At 41.8% G+C, this 22,516-nt stretch overlaps 1 protein-coding gene across 1 annotated transcript in view; it reads left to right on the top strand.

The window, feature by feature from the left end:
- khdrbs3 (KH domain containing, RNA binding, signal transduction associated 3) overlaps positions 1-22,516 on the top strand; it is a 129,310-nt gene that overhangs the window by 81,268 nt on the left and 25,526 nt on the right. Inside the window, exons 4-6 of the mRNA XM_085792344.1 lie at positions 1,413-1,559; positions 3,101-3,240; positions 10,626-10,806. Of these exons, the coding sequence (XP_085648470.1) occupies positions 1,413-1,559; positions 3,101-3,240; positions 10,626-10,806 (468 nt within the window). The remainder of the gene's footprint in view (positions 1-1,412; positions 1,560-3,100; positions 3,241-10,625; positions 10,807-22,516) is intronic.

Here is a 22,516-nt window from a genome sequence, read left to right as displayed (position 1 = left end):
TCCTGGTTTCCCTCATCAAACTCGAGGCCGAGTTGTTTGCGAGGTAAATTCATGCAAAACCGTTGATGCGCGTTCCTGACGGGGGCAGTTTTTCATCAAGCAGTCTCTGCATTTACCTCAAAAACAAGTCTCATAACGTTCTGTTATTATCTCATAGCGTGGTGAATGTGCAGGTCACAACGTTTTGGAGTTGTTGGATTGTGTATTTGATGAGTCTGATGAGGGAAACCAAGAAATCCCGTGAGCCTCAGTAGCGTAGCTCTGAGCAGCTCTGCTCCACCGTTCTAAAAATAGCTTGCACCAACAATTAAAGGTAATGAACCTACTGCTAAAACTATAGGGATTATGGCAATGGGCCAATTTGACAAAATGTTGAACTATCCGTTAACACACAATCTACAAATTTTGGTAGAAAAAGGGAGGTAAGTGAAAGATCTGAATATGGGAAGGCACGACTGCTTTTCTCTTGACTACTTTGTTCTTTGGAGGCCACAATCATGACCAAAATAAAATCTGAAGAATCATCACGCCCTAACTTTCAGTCATGATGAGCAACTCTTAGGAAGGTACCACAGTGTAGCATATGAACACCTTAAAAAACAAACAAAAACAAAACACTTCTTTTGCATTTAAGTCATGGCGGCTGCTGTATCGTACCCCAGGGAGCCAGTTCCAACTGAGACTCAGACTACTGGAGAGTCTCATTTAACTGGAACGATGTCAAAAAACATCACTGAGTGGAATCACAGACCATTTGCGATTACATCTGGTCCTACTCTGACTGCTGATCTCCATTGGAGGGACTGGAGCGCAAGAGCCCCCTCACACCTGCACTGCACACTCTTTGCCCACATTGAGTTAAACAACTTTTTGTCTCCATTGATAATTTTTGAATGATTAGGCTACTCATTTTCTTTACACAAGGTACTCAATTATTTTAGAAAAATTGTCAATATTGCACCATATGAAATAACTCTTCCTCCCAGAGTCGCTGAACTTGTTTTGATGAAGCGACAGCGAGAACGAGAGCAGATATTATGATGAAGTGCACACGAGCACATACTTCATCTATGCATTTGTTATGAGGACAGGCAGCTGTGTGAGGACAAAAGCAATCGGTTAACTGTGACAGCGGCAGTCGAGTGGATTGTAAGGATTTGCCTGCGTGCAGGAATATAAGTTTACAACAACCCACATAAATATTTTCTGTTTGTCTTTTCGCAACTCTGCAGCACTAAAGCATCAAACCTCATTATCTAACCGTTATGGAAAAACTCCCCGCAGTAAATCCTTGCTGGATTATAAAAAAAATAAGATAAATGATGTGGAGTGTGACAGCTAACTCACATTCATTCCCTAGACAGACGATATATGACACCAAACTTTGTTGTTGTTGTTGTTTTTTCCATCAGGAAGAAGAGCTACGGCAGAGCGGCGAGGCCAAATACCAGCACCTGAACGAAGACCTGCACGTCCTCATCGAGGTGTTCGCCCCGCCCGCCGAGGCCTATGCCAGGATGGGCCACGCTCTGGAGGAGATCAAGAAGTTTCTCATACCGGTATGTTCCAATATCACACACACACACACACACTGGTGTTTCTGTTGTCTCTCTTTGGTTTTCAAAGCTCTTAATGGTCTCGGTCCCAGTTACTTAGATCTGATTTGCTTTTAACATATGAGCCCTTAGAACTCTCAGGTCTTCAGGCAGCGAGCTATGGTTTATTGATTGATTTATGAAGGCAGCAGCACATTAAACCTCAGCCGTTTTTTCAGTCTTGTTTCAATTGTTTCAATTATCCCAAAAGTTGCAAACAAAACATAATATGGTGAGGCCTCATTTCATCACTGCGGCCCACGCCTATGGAACAGACGCCTGAAGACTTGAGGAGAGCAGAGAATCTGGACATTTGTAGAAGCAAACTGAAGACCTCCCCTTTTAGCCTGGCTTTTAACTGATTCTTATTATTTTTATTGTTATAAAACATTCATTTTATTTTATTTCTTATTTATTTATTTATTACTATTATCTTTTTTTACTCTATTTTAACTCATCCATTTTTATTCTATTTTATCCTACTACACCTGTCTATTTTACTTCATTCTATCTGTCTTCCTCGTCTTCTCACTTTATCTATTTTACTTCATTTTATCTGGTGTTTTCCCCACTGCAAATGATTGAGTGTAAGATAGCGTTTCCCCGATGTCTCTAAAATCCAATGTTCTAAAATTATTGTGTGAATGTGTATGTGCATGTGAATGTATGTGTGTCTCCCAACATGTGTTCCCTATGTTCCTTGTTTTTATCATGCGAAGCACTTTGAGCTGCCGTGGCCATGAAAAGTGCTCTACAAATAAAGCCTGATTAATTGATTGATTGATTGATTTGCTCCTCCACTCACACCCACTGTCTGTAACTTGCACTGTAATTCTGTCAGGGTCCGTCACAGTGTTTGTGTGTGTGTTTACATGTGTGTGTGTCTAAAGCATCTGGCTGAGTGTGTGTGACTCTGGGTGGGAAGTCTGCGCTGTAACAGGAATAAAAGAGCGCAGGAGGGAATATTTCTGCACGGGCCAAACCTCCTTCTTGGCAGCAGCGTATTTACTCTTCCTCCATTCATTATGGATGATGTCTCCAACGCTCAGAGCTATGATGATTTACATCTCATCATTAATTAGCCACCTCCCCAACCCCACCCTGCTCAACGTTACCTCTCCTCACTGTTGCCACAAAACATATTTATCGATAGAGCGGACACATGACAATCATATCAGTCATTTCATGATTAAAGAGCCATTTCCGTGTTAATTATGTATTTTAATTTGGCTGCAAAACAACAACAACAACGGGTTATGAGGAGATGAAAGCAAAAGAAAAAAAAAAAAAAAAGGAGGGGGGGTCCCGAGGATTTATCAACAGGATATCTGAAATGTTTAGCTGCCTCAGGAACAGCGGTCACGGCAGTACTGTAAAGTACATTAATTAGATATTCCCGGGGCTGCAGCCCTGGAGATAAAGGACGTAATTTAATACAGAGTAATTGAAAGCGAGTCTATTGCAGTGTGTGTGTGTGTGTGAACATGCTGGCTCTCTGTGTGCAGGATTACAATGATGAGATCAGACAGGCCCAGCTGCAGGAGCTCACATACCTGAACGGCGGCTCCGAGGATGCCAAGGTGCCGGCGGTGAGGGGCAAGTCGGCCACCCGCGGGAGAGGGACACCTGTTCCTGGTCCTCCCAGGTAACATGCTTCCAAATGGTTTGTGTGTGTGTGTGTGTGTGCTACTTGTTGTGTATTCATACACTTTGGTTCATCTGGGGACTGGATATTATTTACAGTTAAGGAGCTACTGGGAAGCCGTCTGTAAATGGATGTGTATGGTGTCCTGTTGCATTTTCAGTTAATGGTGCCATTAAGAGTTAGAGCACATACTCCACTCTCCCTGTCTGCTATAATAATACATGTAATATATTTTTCCTTGTGTTTTTCTAATAATACAAGACACGCATGCCACATTAAAGCCCAGCCGTTTTTTCGGTCTTGTTTCATGATTGAGCTCTTTGAACGTTTCAGCGAGGCTGTTTTATTTTACCAGTGCCTAAACAATCGGGGGGCAGATTTATCAGACAAACGATGGCTTTGTTTTGCTATATGTGTATATTAGTTCTTGATTTATTAAGGCAGCAGTTCCTTGCACAGTCAGCTGATCCTGGGACTGCCCTGGAGGAGCGGGCTGCAAGTGAATGAGAGCTCATAGGCACAGGTCAGACAGCGGAGTGGGAGTCTGTGAGCCGGCCAAGTTTAGAAGAAAAAAACACACACCACGGCCTTGTGATCTGACCTTGACTGTAACTTCAACTCTGTCAGGAGAAAAAAAATATTTCACACATTTATAAAATGACAATGTTCATGACTAGTTCATCTCATGAAAGATGGATGGAGTAAGATGCACAAAACATACATAAGCCACCACAGGGAGGTGGAGGGAGCAGCAGGACCATCGGGCCAGAGTGCAGCAGGTGGAGAGAGATGGTGTGGAATAGACAGGTGAATGCAGTCAAATGCATTTAAAAACAGGAGTTTTAAACATTGTGATGAATAATTATTGCTATCATATTTATAGGATTTTATTAGTTCTCTGTTTAGCGCAGCGTCCTGGATATTTTACAACATTAAAGCAGAAGTAAGCGATCCGGTCGTTTTGGCTAACTTCTTGTCAGCCGATGGAGTTAGCAGTCCCCACCCTCGTCCCTACGTCGCCACATTCACGCGCATCCCTTGGCTGCACACACAGAGAGGAACGCCCCTTTATGCCGTTCTCTCTCCTCATTGGATAAAGGTTGTAGGATACAAGGAAAGTTTTCTCCCCGGCTTACAGCAGAGCAGAGTGACTGACAGACCCGTGTTTCGGACCAAACACTTCTGCTTTAAAGGTCTTATAGTATAAAGGTTGATGTCCATGTCTTCTTTGATACTTTCACAGTAAAGAACCTAGACATGTTGTGTAATCAAAGTGCTCGGTCCACAGACAAATGCACCCAGCCTGTATCCAGAAATTGAGCCATTTCCACTTGTGTAACTTTGTGATGTCACAACAGAGCATCATGGCCTCTCAGCCATGCCCTGAGCCCAGCTGGAGCCACCATCCCACCTTGCAGGATTTGGTTTCTCTGAGAGTTTACCAGACAGCTGCTGTGTTGTTACTTGATGGTTCAGTAAACAGGCAACCGGTTAGAAGACAGACTCAGAACCTCCTCTCATCTGATTTGCTCAGTGACCTGTTGTTGAAGAGCTCCAGAGAGCGGAGATGTGAAACTACACTGAGATGTTCTTTTGTTCTTAAAACCACAAAAATATGTTCTTATGCATCAACACTTAAAATAAAACACAGGGAAAATGTAAAATATGGGACCTTCAATTGTCATTAGAAAAATCAGAAAGGTTTTTGCTGTCAATAATCCCATATAGATGACTGGTATTGTAGCAGACTTTCTGCTGTGAGCTGGTGCTGGTAGTTCAGTCTCCAGTGCTGCTGCAGAGTGCAGGCTCAGCCTTCAGAGTGATATTAAATTGGCCATGAGGAGTCGTCTGTCCGAGGCCAAGACACACAACATAACCACCTCTGCAGTGATTTCCCACTGCGTCTGATCCATGCAGACCGGAGGGAATGTGCAGCTCAGCCTCCAATAGCAGGTCAATTTCATTTCTTGTAAATATTTTGTTCATGTTTTAATGGTAAGATTTATTAGTTATTGTGCTGAAGTTGTGCTTGTTAATTAAACAATATTAATTGGGCTGTGTCTCATTATGATTGAAAAACATTAATTAAAATAACAAGGAATGACAGAGTATTTATTACTCTGTCTTAAAATCACTCAATGAAAGTCGAACAACTTCTGCTGTTTATTTTTTTGTGTTTTAGGTCCTCAGAGTCACATTAACAGTAAAGTCACTCCCACAATTGGTTTTTGTAAAAGTCAAATGGGCTGTTCTGCACTGACAAACGACCTCCTTTGTTATTTAAGACCTTGTCGGCGTCGGTGTTGACTGACAGCGAACACAGTGGCTCATAATGTCCCCGTACAAACTGATACAGGGCACAACACTGAAATAAAAACTTAAACCAGACAAAGACTTCCTGATGACTTCTCTATCTCTCTCTGTAGAAGATGTTTTTCATATTCTACAAGAATGAACGGCAGTGAAGGCAGAAAAACGAGCCCTGATATTTCTAACCGTGCTGACTGTGTGCAGACTTCAGCAGGAATTACAGAGATGAGAAATCCTGATTGGCATAAAACTAAAACCTACAGTAAAGCATTACAGTTAAATTTTTTTTTGTCACTCTGCAAAATTTTGCGAATGTCTGCTTGTTTAAAAGGGATACTTCACCCAAAATCAATAATTCACCAATTTTCTACTCACCGTCATGCCAAGGAAGGGTTTGGAGTTTTGGAGAGTCATCAAAACTCTTTAGGAGTTCCAGGGGGGTGGGGGTCCGGCTGGCAACAAATTTCCATATAATGGTGGCGGATAGTGCTCACTTTTGAATCGTCCAAAAAGATTCAAGCCTTGTTGTAGCAGTAGCTCCCAGTGGCTCTGTTGATGTTTGTTGTGCGCATGCGCCAGATTTGCTGCGAGATGTTCTTCCGTGTTCACATCATACATCCAATGGTTTACAATGACGAGCTCCCTGGAACTCCTAAAGTGTTTTGATGACTCATAAGTTCTCCCAAACCCTTCCTTGGCATGACGGTGAGGAGATGATTGGTGAATTATCGAGAACTATAGTTTGTTTTCTGTGTTAAACCACCTGGACAAGACAGGGAAGACTTCTATACCAAACTCCTCCACCCATTATCTCCCTTTCTTTTACTGGCCACTCTCCCAATGCCTGTCTCCATTCATAAATTTTACTTATTTACTATTTTTATTCCTATATTATTCTCATTACCTATCCTCACCCTTCTGTTTTCCACATATCAGCTAATTATACTCTGTTTCTGTGGTGTTATGTCTTTGTAGTGGTTTATTAACGAGTTAGTTTAATAGTAAACAAGCTGGACTAGGGGGTTGTCAAGCAACCAGAGGGCTACTGAGCAGGGTGCTGTCTCCTCAGGGTGCCGCTCGAACATATGGTGAGAAAAGAAAAAAATCCACTTTTATCCAGCAGTAGATTTGACTTATGAACACTAATTGCACCAGTGATGCTGCTCAACACATTTAGTCACATCCAGAGTCTGCATGTTGTCCTTGTTCTAGTGTAGGTTTCCTCCAATTACTCCAGTCTCCTCCAACAATACAAACACTGGCAGGTTAATAGGTGAATCTAAATGAACTGTAGGTGTGAGTGGTTGTTTGGTGCGACATGATAATGGTGTACCCCAACACTGGTCCAGTGTCAGCTGGAACTGACCTCTGTAGACCTAATAGGATAAGCAGTGTGTCTAATGAATGAGAAGGAATGAAGGTTGAAGGTTGCACCATTGCAGATGAGATCAGTAGCATGGATTTAAAGGTATAGTCTGTAGGTTTGTTCGTTGCAGTTTGCAAACACAACATTCAATTTTGGCCCCTCCTGCCACGCCCCCTGCCCCTGACAAAAGTTGTCAGGACTGACCCGGGAGGCAACTGCCATTCCGACATCCCATCCGACATAGGCCTCTAATTGTCTAAATGGCAACACTTAGTTTTCTATCAAATGTCCTGCCTTTCCTACAATTCCTGCCTCCTTTGGTCGGAATGACAGTATTTATTTCTTCTTTCTTCTTATTTCTTTTCTTCTTTTTTTAAACATCCTGCCTTTCTGACAATTCCTTTACTGTAATAGCGTATTTTTTTCCCCAAAAGATTTTGCACTGGTTGGGCTTAGGCAATGAAGAAAGGAGTTGGTTAAGTTGGTTAAAAAGACCAGGTAGAGGCTAGACGGGCCAGATAGATAGAGTCCAGATAAGTAGGCGGGAGTCACCTGTTGAGTAACGCACATTTCCTTATATTGAAAGCCTTGTTGGAATGGTGGGACGATGGCATGTCGGAATGGTGGTATGTCGGAGTGGTGGGTAGAGTTTAGATTCTCAGCCCGAGCCCGAGCCCAAGCCCGGCCCTGACCCGAACCGACCCGACCCAACGGCGGGCCGGTTCAGGCCGGCATTTCACACCAATATCCGTCTGGGCTGCTGAGCCACAGTCACCTCGGTGGCTCTGCCACTCAGGCTTGGCCCACACCCTATAGATTTCTGTGCTCACGGCAGCAGTTCTTTAGTCCTAGTCGCCAGACACATTGACTATCACATGAGTAGAAGTGATAATTAAGCCGGATTTCTTATGCTTAAGTCTATATTTTATTTTCATTAGGAAAATCCTGCCAGCTCCACCTTTAAACTCTAATCACCGGTCCTCCTTTCTTGAAACTGTCTGTATCAGAAGTTCATTTTCATGAAAAAAAACTTGAGGATTAGAACTTATTACATAGCTGCACTGATTGGATTTTATTTACACTAAGCTGTTTGTTTGCAGGCTTTTGGCATCAGGTTGTAAACACCTCTGCATTTGTTTTTGCCAAGAAGTAGATATCGCACCTGTCAGAAATGTCCCATACTTCCTACTCATATTTACAACCACAAGGCTCCAGCGAAATGACATCTCACCATCAGCCCCCGCCCCTTCCTGCTGGAGTGTTATAGAAACAGAGTGGTCATGTCGTGGCCTATGAACCGTGGAGAGCCACAGTAATGGTCTCTGATATGTGGGCTTTTATTTTATCAACAGTGCTTGAGTAAACCAGTCCATGCTTGTAGGAGAACATTCACCGTGTTTGTGCCATGATGTGATGATGCCATGTTAAATCTGAGGGTGGTCCCAATATGCTGCAACTTAAAGGAGAAAGAGCCGGTAAATTTTAAACAGTGTCACAGTGGTACCATGGTGCAGTGACTGGTGTCCATAAACATTAGCAAAGCTGAGCCACATTTGCATAAAAACCTTTATATGCTAATGATCATTAGTAGATGCTTGCCTTCCTGCTATCCCTGTGAAACCACGCTAATGCAGACTCCTCTGAGACCTCACAAGTCTGCAGATAGAAAATACTCATGGCCATTACAAGACTTTTACACTGTGTGTGTTGATGCTTTGGCTTTAAAAATAGAAGGGGAAAAAAAACACAAAGCATTTGTTTGTTCTTTGTGTTTATAAAAGAAAACACACTTCGTTTCATCAGATTTTGAGATAAACAAGGTCACAGAGATGGGGTGTTTGTATTGCTCTGAGTCAGAATATAATTGGCTGTGTTTTAAATTACACTGTAATTAGCATTTACCATGCCTAATGCAAGTGTGATAAGACGGGAAGTCCCACAGGCTCCTGCACAGGAAGTCGTGTGTTGTTTATTGCATATTCACACTAACACGTGTTGGATTTTGATGGAGCTTTGCATGCAGACTTTGTAGCGTCACCTTTTCCTCTTTGCTTTGACTTTGACTAGAGTTGCTGGTGGAAATGAAGTCCAGCTCTTAAAGGACAATCGACTCTCAGTACTCTCTCTCTCTCTCTGCTTGAGGGTGGTCCAATTTCTATCAAGTAAACATCCACCACTGTCCTTGTTAGTCAGAAAATTAAAGATTTCCTTTTTTTTATCCTTCTGTCCCAAATGTGTGATGTCTCACCAATGCTGTGTGCTGACAGCTGAAATGGAAAGCACAGAAAGAAAATGACCTGGAGAGCAACCTTGGTGGTTTTTTGCTGCTGCTTCAGATCAGTTAACTGCTTCTGAAAGAAAGCTCAGTCGGTGTAAAAAGCCCAGACAACATTTTACCAAACCACAAGGTCAGACTGCCTTTGATTTCCAACAGAGCAGCTTGACTTTGCTTCCATTTTGATTACAGAGCAGGTTTGACTCTGGGTCCTGTGTTAATTCATCTGGATGACAGTAGAGATCAGTATCTCAGCAGTAACAGTAGCTATTTCTCTGCAGACAGACATGCTTGTTTACTTAAATATTAAAGGGGAAATCAATCTCAGAAATGTGCTCTACAATATCTAACAACAATTGCTGAAAACTCTGCTGTTTGATGCCATTCCCTCTGAGTACTAATGCATGTTTTTATTTAAATGCCTCACATTTTCCACTTTTTGTATTCTAAAAAAAAAGAAACAAAAAAACTACTGATATCCATTAGAAGATATAGCTACTGTATTTGTGCTTGTCAGTGTAGTTTTACATCTCTTGCAGGCTTCTTTCTGGAGCTCTCAAAACATCAGGTCAGTGATCCAATCAGAACAAAGGGGGCTCTGAGCTTGTATTCTGATTGGCGGAATAGAAATATCATATATAGATGACAAATAAAAAAACAGACACCAAATCCTACAAGATTGGACAGTGGGTGTGAGTGGGCGGGGCCTGAGGGGTTTGTTGTGACATCACAACGTTACAGAAGTCCTGACGGTTTGTTGGAAGGCTCCGTTTCTGAATACAAGCTGTGTATTAATCTTCTTCCACTCTATTAATAAATAACCCTAACCTGCATTATAATCAAACAAGTGTGCAAACCTACCTTTTATACAATGTAGGACCTTTAAAAAAATCAACAAACATCCATCACTGAGCTGGCACAAAAAAAACATTTTTTTCTTCTACATTTTCCTTTATAGGCAAGAAAAAGCAATTCAGCCACAAGACAAGCTGTGTTTTGAGTAATGAACGTGACTCACTTTCTCTCGACTGGAGGAACCTGCCCTCCATCCTCACTGTTCCTCTCTTTCTCCACCTACTCACATAAACCTGACACTGAATGTATCAAATTCATCGTCAAAGTCATCGACTTGGTGGAAATCACTTACTGGAAGTGGAAGCAGACGAGGCAGCTTGACTCCAAACATAATAAATTACAGCACCTCATCATGAAGACGTGGAACACAGGAGACATCTCATATTGATGATATATAATGATGTCCTTGTAATAGTATCTTTTAATGCTTTCTCAGATGAACGTGTTGTGTGGATATGTGGAGAATATACTGTGTGTCATATAAACTAGTTCTCCCTCCAATAATTAACAGAATAACAAGAATTAAATCCAAATGAGACTCTTTGATCTAAACCTGGGGATGTTTGTGTCTTGTGTCAGGAGTCGAGGAGGGGTTCCTCCCCTGCATGCGGCGGTGCCCCGAGGAGCAGCACCCAGAGGAGCCCCACCCAGCCGGGCTCCATCCTCCAGAGGGAGGGGGGTGCAGAGAGCCAGAGGCGCCCCACCGGCTGCCGGATACCGACCGGCTCCTCCCATAGTTCAGGACACGTATGGAGAATATGTGAGTATACATGTCTAGCATCAGCACCATAATGTTTATCCTAGTATACCAGGACTCCTTGTGACATGTAAACTGATCCACATGTGTAAAATTAGTGAAATTCCACTTTAAAGGGATAGTTCAACATTTTTGGCAAATTGGCCCATTGCCATAATCCCTATAGTTTAAGGAGTAGGTTGATTATCTTTAATTGTTGGTGCAAGCTATTTTTAGAACAGCAGAGCAGAGCCGTGAGCTGCTCAGAGCTACGCTACAGAGGCTCATGGGATTTCTTGGTTTCCCTCATCAAATTCATCAAATACACAATCCAACAACTCCAAAACGCTCTGGTGGACAAGTTGTGACCTGCACATTCACCACGCTATGAGATAATAACAGAACGTTACCAGACAGAGTTGTTTTTGAGGTAAATACAGAGACTGGTTGCTGAAATCTGCTCCTGACGGGAACGCGCATCAGCGGTTTTGCATGAATTGACCTTGTAAACAACTCTGTCTTGTAATGTTCCATTATTATCTCATAGCGTGGTGAATGTGCAGGTCACATCTTGTCCACTAGAGCGTTTTGGAGTTGTTGGATTGTGTATCTGATGAATTTGATGAGGGAAACCAAGAAATCCCATGAGCCTCCGTAGCGCAGCTCTGAGCAGCTCACGGCTCTGCTCCGCCGTTCTAAAAATAGCTTGCACCGACAATTAAAGGTAACAAACCTATACTCCTCTAACTATAGGGATTATGGCAATGGGCCAATTTTCCAAAATGTTGAACTATCCCTTTAATATTCACAGCAGTAAAATGTCAAGAGTCAACAAAGCATGTGAGTCTGTTTACATTCAATTAAGATGTTAATCGTTTTGGGAGATACAAAACAGATAAATCTGAAAACGCTGACACAGGAGCGAGTGTAGTCGTCCCTCGATGACTAACAGCAAGACAAGTGTGAGTAAGTGTGAGCCATTTTGCTGCTGACAAGACTAAGACTAAGAGTTGGTGTTTAGTGTCTGAGCAGGAGTGTGTGTCATTCGCTATATTTTATTATAACCTTAACCAAATGTCTCAGTTTCCTAAACCAACATTTACCTCTTTCTGCATCTGTAAAGACAGTTAATGTCTTATTTGTCCAGCTTTTGAGATTTCCCAAAGACTTGTTTAAAACATATATTTTTTAAGATTCTACATGAAATTCTCTTTCTGCTGACAAATGTCCCAGTTAATCTGGATCAGAGGATTGCAAACTGCAACATGTGGCTCCCCAGAGGCAGGGGCTGGAGAATAAAGGAGGAGGGCGAGACGTGAGGGAAAAGACACAGTGAGGGCTGAGGAGGTCAGGCTTGTTGTTGTGTCCTAAAAAAAACACTGGAAGTTATTGTTGTTGTCTGGTTGTTGATTTGGCCTGCACCAACACAGGTAGCAGATAAAGCACCAAAGGTCATCATGACACTCAGCTCAGGGAGACAAATCAGACACTGTTTCGATATCCATCGCAGACGCAAACTCATGCATAATCTTAGAAATCACAGAGAATAAATGTTTCTTATAATGAATAACTTCACTGACACTTGTCGAGTGTTTGAGTTTCTTCAGTATCAAAGTGGTACTTGTCTGTTTATCCATGCCTACGCTGCAAAGCATGAATGACTGCTAAGCCTGTGTCATTTTAATGAGAATTCTGCAAAACTTTAACAAGGGGACATTGAATGAACTGTGGTTCAACTTCAGTCAAATAATATGTACAGGTCCATCTCAATAAATTAGAATATCATGGAAAAGTCCATTTCAGTAGTTCAAGTCAAATAGCCCCAACCAAGTTATGGTGGACAATACTTTTCAGAAGGACAACATTTCCATATTAAAAATGCTTTTTTAAATTGGTCTTTTATATATATATATATATATATATATATATTTTATAATATATTTTTTTCAGATACTGAATTTTAGGTCTTCATAGCCATAATCATTAGAATTCAAAGAAATTGAATAAATAAAGACACAAATGTTTCATTCTGTGTGTAATGCATCTATATAATGTATTAGTTTCACTTTTGGAATATAGCCTACTGACATAAATAAACTTTCCCATGATATTCTAATTTATTGATATGCACCTATATCAGTGTACAGACTCAGCTGCTCTTGATAATCAAGATGAAACTGCTCTGAATAGAATGCAGCAAGGATGGCCCACCATATTTACTTGTTTCCGTGGATACATAATGTGTTAGCATAAAGTGTGTGAATTTGTTATTGTAGGCATTATTGTGATCTAGTCCTGTAGCTTACCTGCACAGTCTTGTGGGGGCCTGGCTGTAATATCAACACCTGCCAGAGATGAATATATTAGGCTTAGAGTCAGAGCCTTTGTGCATTAGCCAAGAGAGTCCTCCTGCCGCACTGTCAAGGCAAGTTCCCCAGGGACTCCGGCGTCAACGTGGCATATTTAGCAGATAGAGGGAGAGAGGAGGTGGCCCTACGCTGGAAAATTGCCCCAGCAGCCCATACCTAACCACATGTGACAGGTTTATTCAGAGGTTGCAATTCAAATGCGTGGAGGTCGTAGAGAATGACTCTTGGACCAGCTGTTTCCCATCATTGTCACAGTTGTAAACTGCATCCCCCGACACCTGCACCTGTGTATCTGAGTGGGGGGTGAGGTGTGTGTGTGTGTGTGTGTGTGTGAGGGGGGGAGGAGGGGACCCCCGGCATCTGCCAGATGATAAATCGAACCACATCGCTGCAAATTAGAGGCTGAATGAGTTGCTCTGTATTATCTGGATCTATCACCATCCCGGGACAAGTGTTCTCCATCGGCTGCTGACAAATAGACGCTTGTATTCATCAATGAAATGACAAAGGCATGTTTCTGGTTCACATTTGTCGCCTTTATTTATCACTGCTTAGCATTCACTCATATGCATGTTCCCCGCCGCCGCTCTTCTCTGCTGCATCGCATCGCCACGGGCCAAAACATTTGTTCTGCTGGAGGCGCTTTTTCTTCTTCTCTCTGGTTCAGACAAAAGACAGCAGACCTGGGTTACCTCTGGCTGATTACTGTCATGATGACACATGGGAGTACAGTATCTTTGTCTGGATGTTTGTTTTTGATGGTTGACATAATCCACCTATGTTGAATTTCTGTTTGTACTAGAAGTATCAGTATCAAATTACTCTGAATCCAATTGTTACCAAACAAAATCACAGAAATGTTATTATCCAATGATCCATTCTTGGCAGCCCCATCAGTCTTGAATGGTTACTATGATTGCAGCCAAATCTCATTTCATGTAATTCATTAGGCGCATTGAGATCTCTGTGTTACCTGCTGCTAATCCCATTGGAGAAGAATTAAAAATGATGTAATTCTCAATTCGGAGACAAGAACGCGTGTCGTCTTTTTGTTGCAGTCTGAACACTGCCAACGTGGAAACTGATCAAAGTGGCTAATCAAAGTAGCAGAACTTCCACTTCCGTGCTAAATCTAGAGCTGGATGTTCATGTGACTGTGTTTGTCTCTGTTTACACACAAGCTTAATTCCTTTGAGAGAGAAGACCAAGAAGTGTGCAACGCACGTGGGCTGCATTATTTATGTTAAATCCTCCGGATACAATAATCCGTTCTGAGCATTGTGAATCCTTGCTGACTGTTACAGCATTTCCAGAAAAAAAAGAGAAAAAAAACTCATCCCCCTCAGGCACTTCTCTGCTTGTCCAGCCCTGTAGAGAGCCAAGCATTGTTAATTGAGTCGTGTTCTCTATGGCACTGTCCTTGTAGCCATTTTCATCTAAATTGAGTGTAATGGTTGGGAAAATATTTCAGATACAGTCATAAAGAAGCTGCATCCAACTGGTGCGGCAGACAAGACCAGTCATGAAGATAAGATTGAAACCTTTTCAAATGGGACAAAACCTGTGATTTGTAATAATGGGAAGATTGCATGGAAAATTAAATTATATTTTATCTCTTGCAAATGTGAATCGTTTATAATTTCTTCTGCAAATTGCACATCTCAGTAATTCCCTATTAATTTTTTTGTAGGGAAAACACGGCTGTAATTTGTTTTTGTGGTGCAAATTATTTTCATTAGCCATGCTAGCAGCCTGACTGGAGGAATAGCAGTGTCAGTGTGGGTCACTCCGCTGCTTTGGTCCAGACTGAAACAGCTCAGTGATTATTGGATGGACCTGCGTGAAATTTGGTGCAGACATTTATGGTGTCCAGAGGATCAGACCTAATGAGTTTGGTGATCCCCCGACCTTTCATGTAGAACCAACAACAGGACAAATCTTCTCTTACCAGCTAAATATTTTAGACAAGATGGTTAGCACAAATGTTATCATAGAGATGGCTGGATGGATGGACATTCATGGTGTCTGAACTATAAACCACGCCACCTCCTCTAATGCCACCAGTGCTTTGCCCACAACCTCAGCTGCACTTTCTCGTTAAAGGGGACATGTTATGGAAATATCACTTTTTGAAGGCTCTTTAACATATATTTAGGTGTTTGTCTTGCCTTACAGCCCCAGAATGTGAGAAAAAAGAAATCTGTAATTTCAGGCTCCCTAGATTGGAATTGATGTGATTTTACGAGCTGTTCCCTCAGTTGTCTTCCAGTGATGTAACTAGGTTTCAAATTTGCATAACCCCACCCCTACCTGGTACTGGTAGAAGGGGTAGGGCAAGCAGTGGTTCATTTGCATTTATTTTGACTGAAGCATGTCACAGACATGTCTTTAAGACACCTGGGAACTATTTTAATTTGTGGAAAGGGGGCAGAATATGTCTCCTTTAATGCTAATTTAATGCTAATTAGCAAAAGTCCCTTATTTAAACGAGGGAGAGCAATATTTTTTGAAATATGATCTCCTTTACAGATAAATTGTACAAATCATGTCAATTGAAGATTCTTTTGTAACATGTTTATTTTTTAAATGCCAATCACTGCTAACCAGTCTATTGTTACTGGCTAAATGGTTAGCCAAACTAACTGTAGCTGGCGACAGCAGTCTCTGTCCTGCTCTTCCACATTGTACCTAAGTGGTAGATGTAGTACATGTTCTGCAGCTGAGCAGAATTAGAACCAACAACCACCAGCAGCTGTTGTCCAAGACGGAGGAGTTGCTGGGGACTGACTGAACTTTCAAAATAAAATACAGCACTTTAAGAAGACATCTTTGGGTCGAGGGACCCTCAGAAGCAGCAGAATCTGACTTTCAGAATAAATTAAAGTGACATAGGACACAGGAATCAGGAATCAGAGATTAAGAGGCATGTTTTGTATCTGAGCAACAGTATGTATGTACAACATATCATACGATCATATGAGTCAAGTTAACTCTGTGGGGATGTTAACAATTCAAATCATGGATTGAGAATCGATCCTTAAAGATTGTCACATGATCTTTTTGGCCCAGATCGCCCCCCCCTCCCTCAAACACTCTGTAGCCCCCACCACCTCCACCACCACCCCCACCACCGCTCTGCACAGCAGCAAGTACAGTCAAGTACAGCAAGTTGCATCAGATGCAGTGATATTACATTTCCAGTGCAGATGTGTTTCCGCAGGGTTAATTCATAGATGACAAGAATTCCTCAGATAATACTTGGCAGATGGAAACAGGCTTTATTCAAAACTTGGCTAAGATCAAAACCAAAGGTGGTAAAATAACAGAACAGGGAAAAAAAAAGCCAAGACATTTGTCAAGCGTAACACAGAGTAGTGATACTTCAACGTGATGCATGGGGCCAACTTTTTGGCATCCTCAATCTAATAGCCTGAGTAGTATTTCAACCCCTGCAGCGGAAGAGCTTCAGCAAATTCCAGCCTGTTCAGCTTTGTGAAATATGCTGGCAGGAAAAGCTGAATAAATGACACGTAACTACTTTGAGAAATTTCAGACCAAGACAGATGACCAAGGGTTGCGAGCGCTAGATTATTTGTTTTCTTTAGAGCAATATCATGGGGTGTTATTTTGCTTTTATTGTTAAGGAGTTAAGAGCAGCGTGTGGCACAGCTGTATGGAGGCGAGGCATTTTTTTTCCCCTTTGAACAGATGGTATCGCAATTTAGCCGTCTCGGAAGAACAAGGCTCTTCCTCTTCTTCTGATTTTGCTTAATTTTCTTGCTTTGCATTTAGTGACACTTTGCGGGTTTTTTAGCTCGGGCCGCGCAGCAGGTGCACTTCTTCACAGAGTTCAGGGTGTGAGGAGGAGGACGGTGTGATGTTGCACTCATTTGGATTTAGTATAGTGTGCGGGAAACAAATCCTGCCTGCTCTGGGTGTCAGTGGCATCCTATCTGTTACAATGTATTGTAGAGCACAGTGGAGCGGCTGTGATACTGCTGTTGTAACATGCAGTGCCAGGCCCTCTGTTAGTCTTCAGTGGCCTCAGAGGCCAGTCCTTATCTTTTAACAACACACCTCTCAGCCATCCACTGGCATACAAATGAAAGACTCACTTAGGGGCTTCTCTCTCTCCCTCTCTCTCTCTTTCTATCCCTTCACCGCCCCTCCCTCCCTCAACCTCTCACTGTCACACTAATCCTGTTTAGTGTTGGAAACACAGCACTGTTGCAGCATTGTTGCGCTATTGTGCTCTCCAAGATATTCTGAGTAAACGATCTATCAGTAACCGACACATGAGATATTATAATAGCCCCGGCTCACGTGTCAGACACCAAAGAAAAGAATCATTTTAAAAGTGCCAACATGATTTATAAACCCAGCATGTTTCTCCTCTCGGCTTGCTTGTAACTCATTTATAGAGTAGCTGCTCTAATAAATGGCAATAAGGTACAATTGTTAAAAGTCCTTAATACCAGGTAGTTGTTGGTCCTATGTGAGCGGAAGCACCTAGTCGAGATGAGGAGAGACTGTTAAGACAAATGGCACATGGTCTGGGTGTGTAATACCTCCTCTGCTAACGATGCACGTGACCCACATCAGCAACAGTGTAATGTGTGTTACACTGATGGGAATAATAGTGTAATAAAATAACAGCGTTACTTTTTCAGTAGTGAGTAATCCAAAAAATTACAGTTTCCCCCGTTACAACCCCATTACCATTACTGACAATAAAATCCAGTTACTAACTCAGTTACTTTTTGGGGAAAGTAACTAGTAACTATCAGTGTTGTGCCTGCGCGTTCATTCTGCCATTTGTGAACGGCGCTCTCTCACAGTATGACTTTGTTCGAGAGTGTGCCAGATTTCCATAGAGCCTTCCAGGTGAAAACGCAGCTAAAACAGCGTGAACAGGGTTTAATATGTAGTGGAAAAACCAGCCAATCTGGCAACAGCAGCCACCACAGTGTCACACCGCTGATATAAATTGGTTGGATAAGGATTCAAAAGTGGATATGAAGATGAAATCTGACATATAGTTTCAGTGTTAAATCTGATAAAGTAATTGCTGTCTGTGGTTCTATATGGGCTGTGGCAATATTTTTTTAAATAGCTTGCAGCAACATATTGGGGAAAAAAAGTTCATTTTTGGAACTGGGAACTTATTTAAAAATTTTGGATTATGAACTGAAGTCGTTCATTTTGAAATTTGTGAACTAAACTTTGAACTGGTTCATGTAGAAAGTGAACTTTCCCAACACTGAACTAAAACAAATTCCTTTTTAAAAGTAACGTGCCCAACACTGGTGTGTTATGACACAAGTCAATGTGTGGAGTAAATATCATTCACATGTATCGGTTCGGTGTGTGTATTGTGTGTATGCATGTTGTGTTTTTGCCTCGTTAGTGGCCTCCAGCTGTGGAGATGCCAGTCATTTCATTTCACAGTTGTACTGTAGGCTTGTCAAAAGTGTGATAAAAGACGACTAATCATGATTTCATAGAAATCAATGGTGGATATTTGTGGCGTCAGGTGGACGTTTGTGAATCTTAATATTCCAATGTTCCAAACTTTCCTCAAGCCCAATGTTCAGGGCAGGATTTCCATGTAGGCACTAGACATAGTTGACTGCCGTACAGTGGTACTTGCCAGAGGATGACTCTGTTGCATTTTGGCTACTCGAGTGTTCCCACAGCGCTACCTTCGCTCCAACATGAAGCTGCCTGGGAAATTTCCTCTGTGCCTTGGCAGATTTCCATGAAGCTCATCTTCCAGAGGGGGTGAACACTTTGGATTTTAAGGACCCTGTGGTCTTTGTTTTGGCAGCACCATCAATATGCTGTACATTTTGTCCAACTCCTTATTACCATGCCGTATAATGGGGCATAATTGCAGCCTCCAGGGGCCACAATGCAGGGCAGGGGGGCCCTTTCGTTTTTACGGCTGTTGGTGATGAGAATCATCCAGTGGTGGCATGTTTTCACTGCACCAAATCATGTAACGCTCAACGTTTAAAATTCGGTCTTTAGCAACCAACTGGCAAAGTCTTAATGTTGTGTGTGGACAGCCTGTGGACATGACACACACACCGAGCTGGCAACATGAAATGCAAGTGAAGGCTGCTGGACCGGCGGCCAGCTCCTGTCCACATGTCAAACTGTCCATGAGCTGAGACTGCTTCTGATGCTGATCCCAGTGTCTTGCATGATAGCGTTCTATTCCCTGCTGTGTGTGAATGGAGGAACAAGTGGAAACCGCGCTGTGTTGCAGACAAACTCCCAGTGTACATCAGCAATGAAATGATTTCCCTCTCATAATTACTGCACTTCTTTCATTTGCATGGAGAACAAAAAAGCTCTAAAAAAATTGCATGGTATAAAATGAAGATTGAACGACTGAGAACTAGAGCTATTGTTTAATGGCATAGTTATAATTATGAATGGCACTGAATGAGTGAAAAGCATGTCAAGGTGAAGGCACAAAGCTCCACTAGAGGCTGAAGTCCCTGCAGGAACATTATAGAAATATATGAACTCGGGGCTTTGTATTTTCTTTCCTTTTATGGGCATTGGTAATATTTCCTCCCATAATGCTTGTCTCCGACTGAAGCAACAAAGTTTATTCATCAGGTGCAGCCTATTTATTCTGTCACAAGCAGACTGAACAATAATGTAGCACAAATAAGAGGATAGGATGTTGATAATGAGGAAAAACTACAAAAAAAACTACATTTAATTGTTATTTCTTATGTATTCAAGAATCAATAAAACCAATCATGAAACAAATCAAACTAACTATCTGAAGGTGAAGGAGAGATATTTCTTACGTTTACAGATGGCTGCTGGTTGCCAGCTGTGAAACTTCTTCCACTGGAAAAATGTCGAATTAAACTGCGATAAAAGTTCATGATATTAGTTGCTTATGTGACTGGCACAGCCCACGCAGCTCATTATTTTTAATTAATCCCACCTTTTCAGTTTGCCACTGCCAGCATTTCATGATACAGTCACTTCTGCTCTGTGTCATTAACCACTGAAAACTCACATGTCTGAGTCTCTGATGATCTACTTTTTTTTTTTTTTTAAACCAAATTGTATCTATAATCTGCCAAGAAGTGTAGTCCCTATGTATAATGTTTACAAATTCACTTCTTATATAGTTGTGTTGGACTAGAAGCTGGCGCTGATGTCTTGGTGCTAATTGACAATTGAAATCAGACCTGTCATTTCCTATTGCAGTATATTAGTTCTATGAACCTTTTTATCAAATGTTTTTTCACACATTTTGCTGTCAAGAGTTCTGAACTAACATTAAAGGGATAGTTCAACATTTTGGTCCATTGCCATAATAATCTGGCAACATTTTAGGAGTTGGTTCACTGCTCAGAGTTACGCTACCGAGGCTAATGGGATTTCTTGGTTTCCCAAGATGAGATAATAATGGAATGTTACGAGATGGAGTTGTTTTTTAGGTAAATTCATGCAAAACCGCTGATGCGTGTTCCCATTGGGGGCAGTTTTTCAGCAAGCAGTCTCTGCATTTGCCTTGAAAACAACTCTGTTTGGTAACGTTCTGTTATTATCTCATAGTGTGGTGAATGTGCAGGTCACAACTTGTCCACCAGAAGGTTTTGGAGTTGTTGGATTGTGTGTTTGATGAGTTTGATGAGGGAAACCAAGAAATCCCATTAGCCTGCGTAGCGTAGCTCTGAGCAGCTCACGGCTCTGCTCCGCCGTTCTAAAAATAGCTTGCACTGACAATTAAAGGTAACGAACCTACTCCTAAAACTATAGGGATTGCAATGGGCCAATTTGCCAAAATGTTGAACTATCCCTTTAACAGAATGCACTCTCTCCATATTTATTGTCATTACTGAAAGAAGCCAAGCATACTGTAGCTATGGCGTCATCTGATGTAAGAGTCTGTGGTTAGTGTGTAGTAACCGGTGGAGACAGCTGACTGTGTTATCTTGCGCAGGTTTTGACCGTCTTCATGTTTTTGTGCTTAAAGCAAGTATCTCATGTGACAACAGATCCTGCTTCACAACCTCAGCTACATGGTTTTAGTCCGTCTCCTGCCGACTTTCCCGTCATTCAATATTCATATGCGCTTGTTTGTTCCAGGGTGCAGCAGACACTCTGTGATAGAAGCAGCTTTTAAATGGTCTGAAATAGGAGGAGTTTTTGCACAAGATAACATGCATGGTTGCAATTTGTGTTGGGGACACTTCCAGCAACACAGGACACAGTGTCCTCAGCTGGGGCCTTCTCGTATCGGAGCCTTCTCTGAAGTTTCAGCTCTGAAGACCTAGCTCACATCCACTTTACTACTTTTTAAAAAAAAAACACATCTGTCCTCAGTTCAGTTCAAATGATGAGCTGGACATCCACATTTGCTTCCTGGTATTACTGTGTGTTGTTTATTGTGTAATGCACTGAATCAGCACTGTTTATTTTGGTGATGATTATCTACTAACAGAAGAATGTATAATTTTGGTATTTCATTCTACGTAGTTTCATCATCACTATTCTTATCAAGTGAACCTGTATATTAGAACGCAATAATGACGTATCAGGCCAGACCACGTCAGGTCCAGGCTTCAAGACCCGCTGGTTGGGCCGGTCGGGTTTTATTTTCCAGGCCTGTTGAGAACTCCAGCACAGTGTATGAGAATAACCATGTGTGTGTTTTATATCTGGTATTGTGTCCTGCATTTAGAGCACCGGCCTCCATCACTGAAGCACAGCAGACTCTTTTTACCACCTGAAGTCTAAGCAAACAGTGTATGTTGTGTTGTATTTTTGTTTTTCATTTTTATTCACCAGTCTTAAACAGCTGCTGTAGTTTATTGTCCTGTAAAAACTACTTCTAAGACTTTCAGAGAGCCACTGCATGAATACAGTCAGGCTTTATTCCCAAAGCCCCAGATGTCAGATGGTTGACTTAGTCTACAAAGTACAGTATCAGTCTCTTTGGTCTGATGATGAGCTCATACATATTCATGATCAGGCCTGCTTCTCCTGCCAGATCAGAATAAAACTGATGATTGTAAATAGCCATCAAGCTGATCCTTTGTATTATTTGATATCTGTATCTGCAAGTCAATATTGTTAGGATTTGTTCAGTGCTGCTTATCAGTGTCAGTGGAGGGCCTGGCTTGGTCTGGTTTTAGTTCAGTGAATCCCGGCTCTGTGTGTCAATATGTCCAAAACCTGAGTGGTGTTGACAGCATACACAACTACAGTGGAACAAAACAACTCACTGTTTTTGTTGCAGTTTCAGAGTCTAAGAGGAGTGAAGCACAAAAACCATTCCAAGCTGAGCATCTAACTTGTTCTAGCACTGAGAAGTATATATTTATTAT

The sequence above is a fragment of the Trachurus japonicus genome, chromosome 11 (genome assembly GCF_045865225.1).
Source record: "Trachurus japonicus isolate A0001 chromosome 11, Traja_1.0".
Lineage (NCBI taxonomy): Eukaryota > Metazoa > Chordata > Actinopteri > Carangiformes > Carangidae > Trachurus > Trachurus japonicus.
The sequence above is the reverse complement of the archived record's forward strand: the minus strand, read 5'-3'. Positions and strand labels throughout refer to the sequence as shown.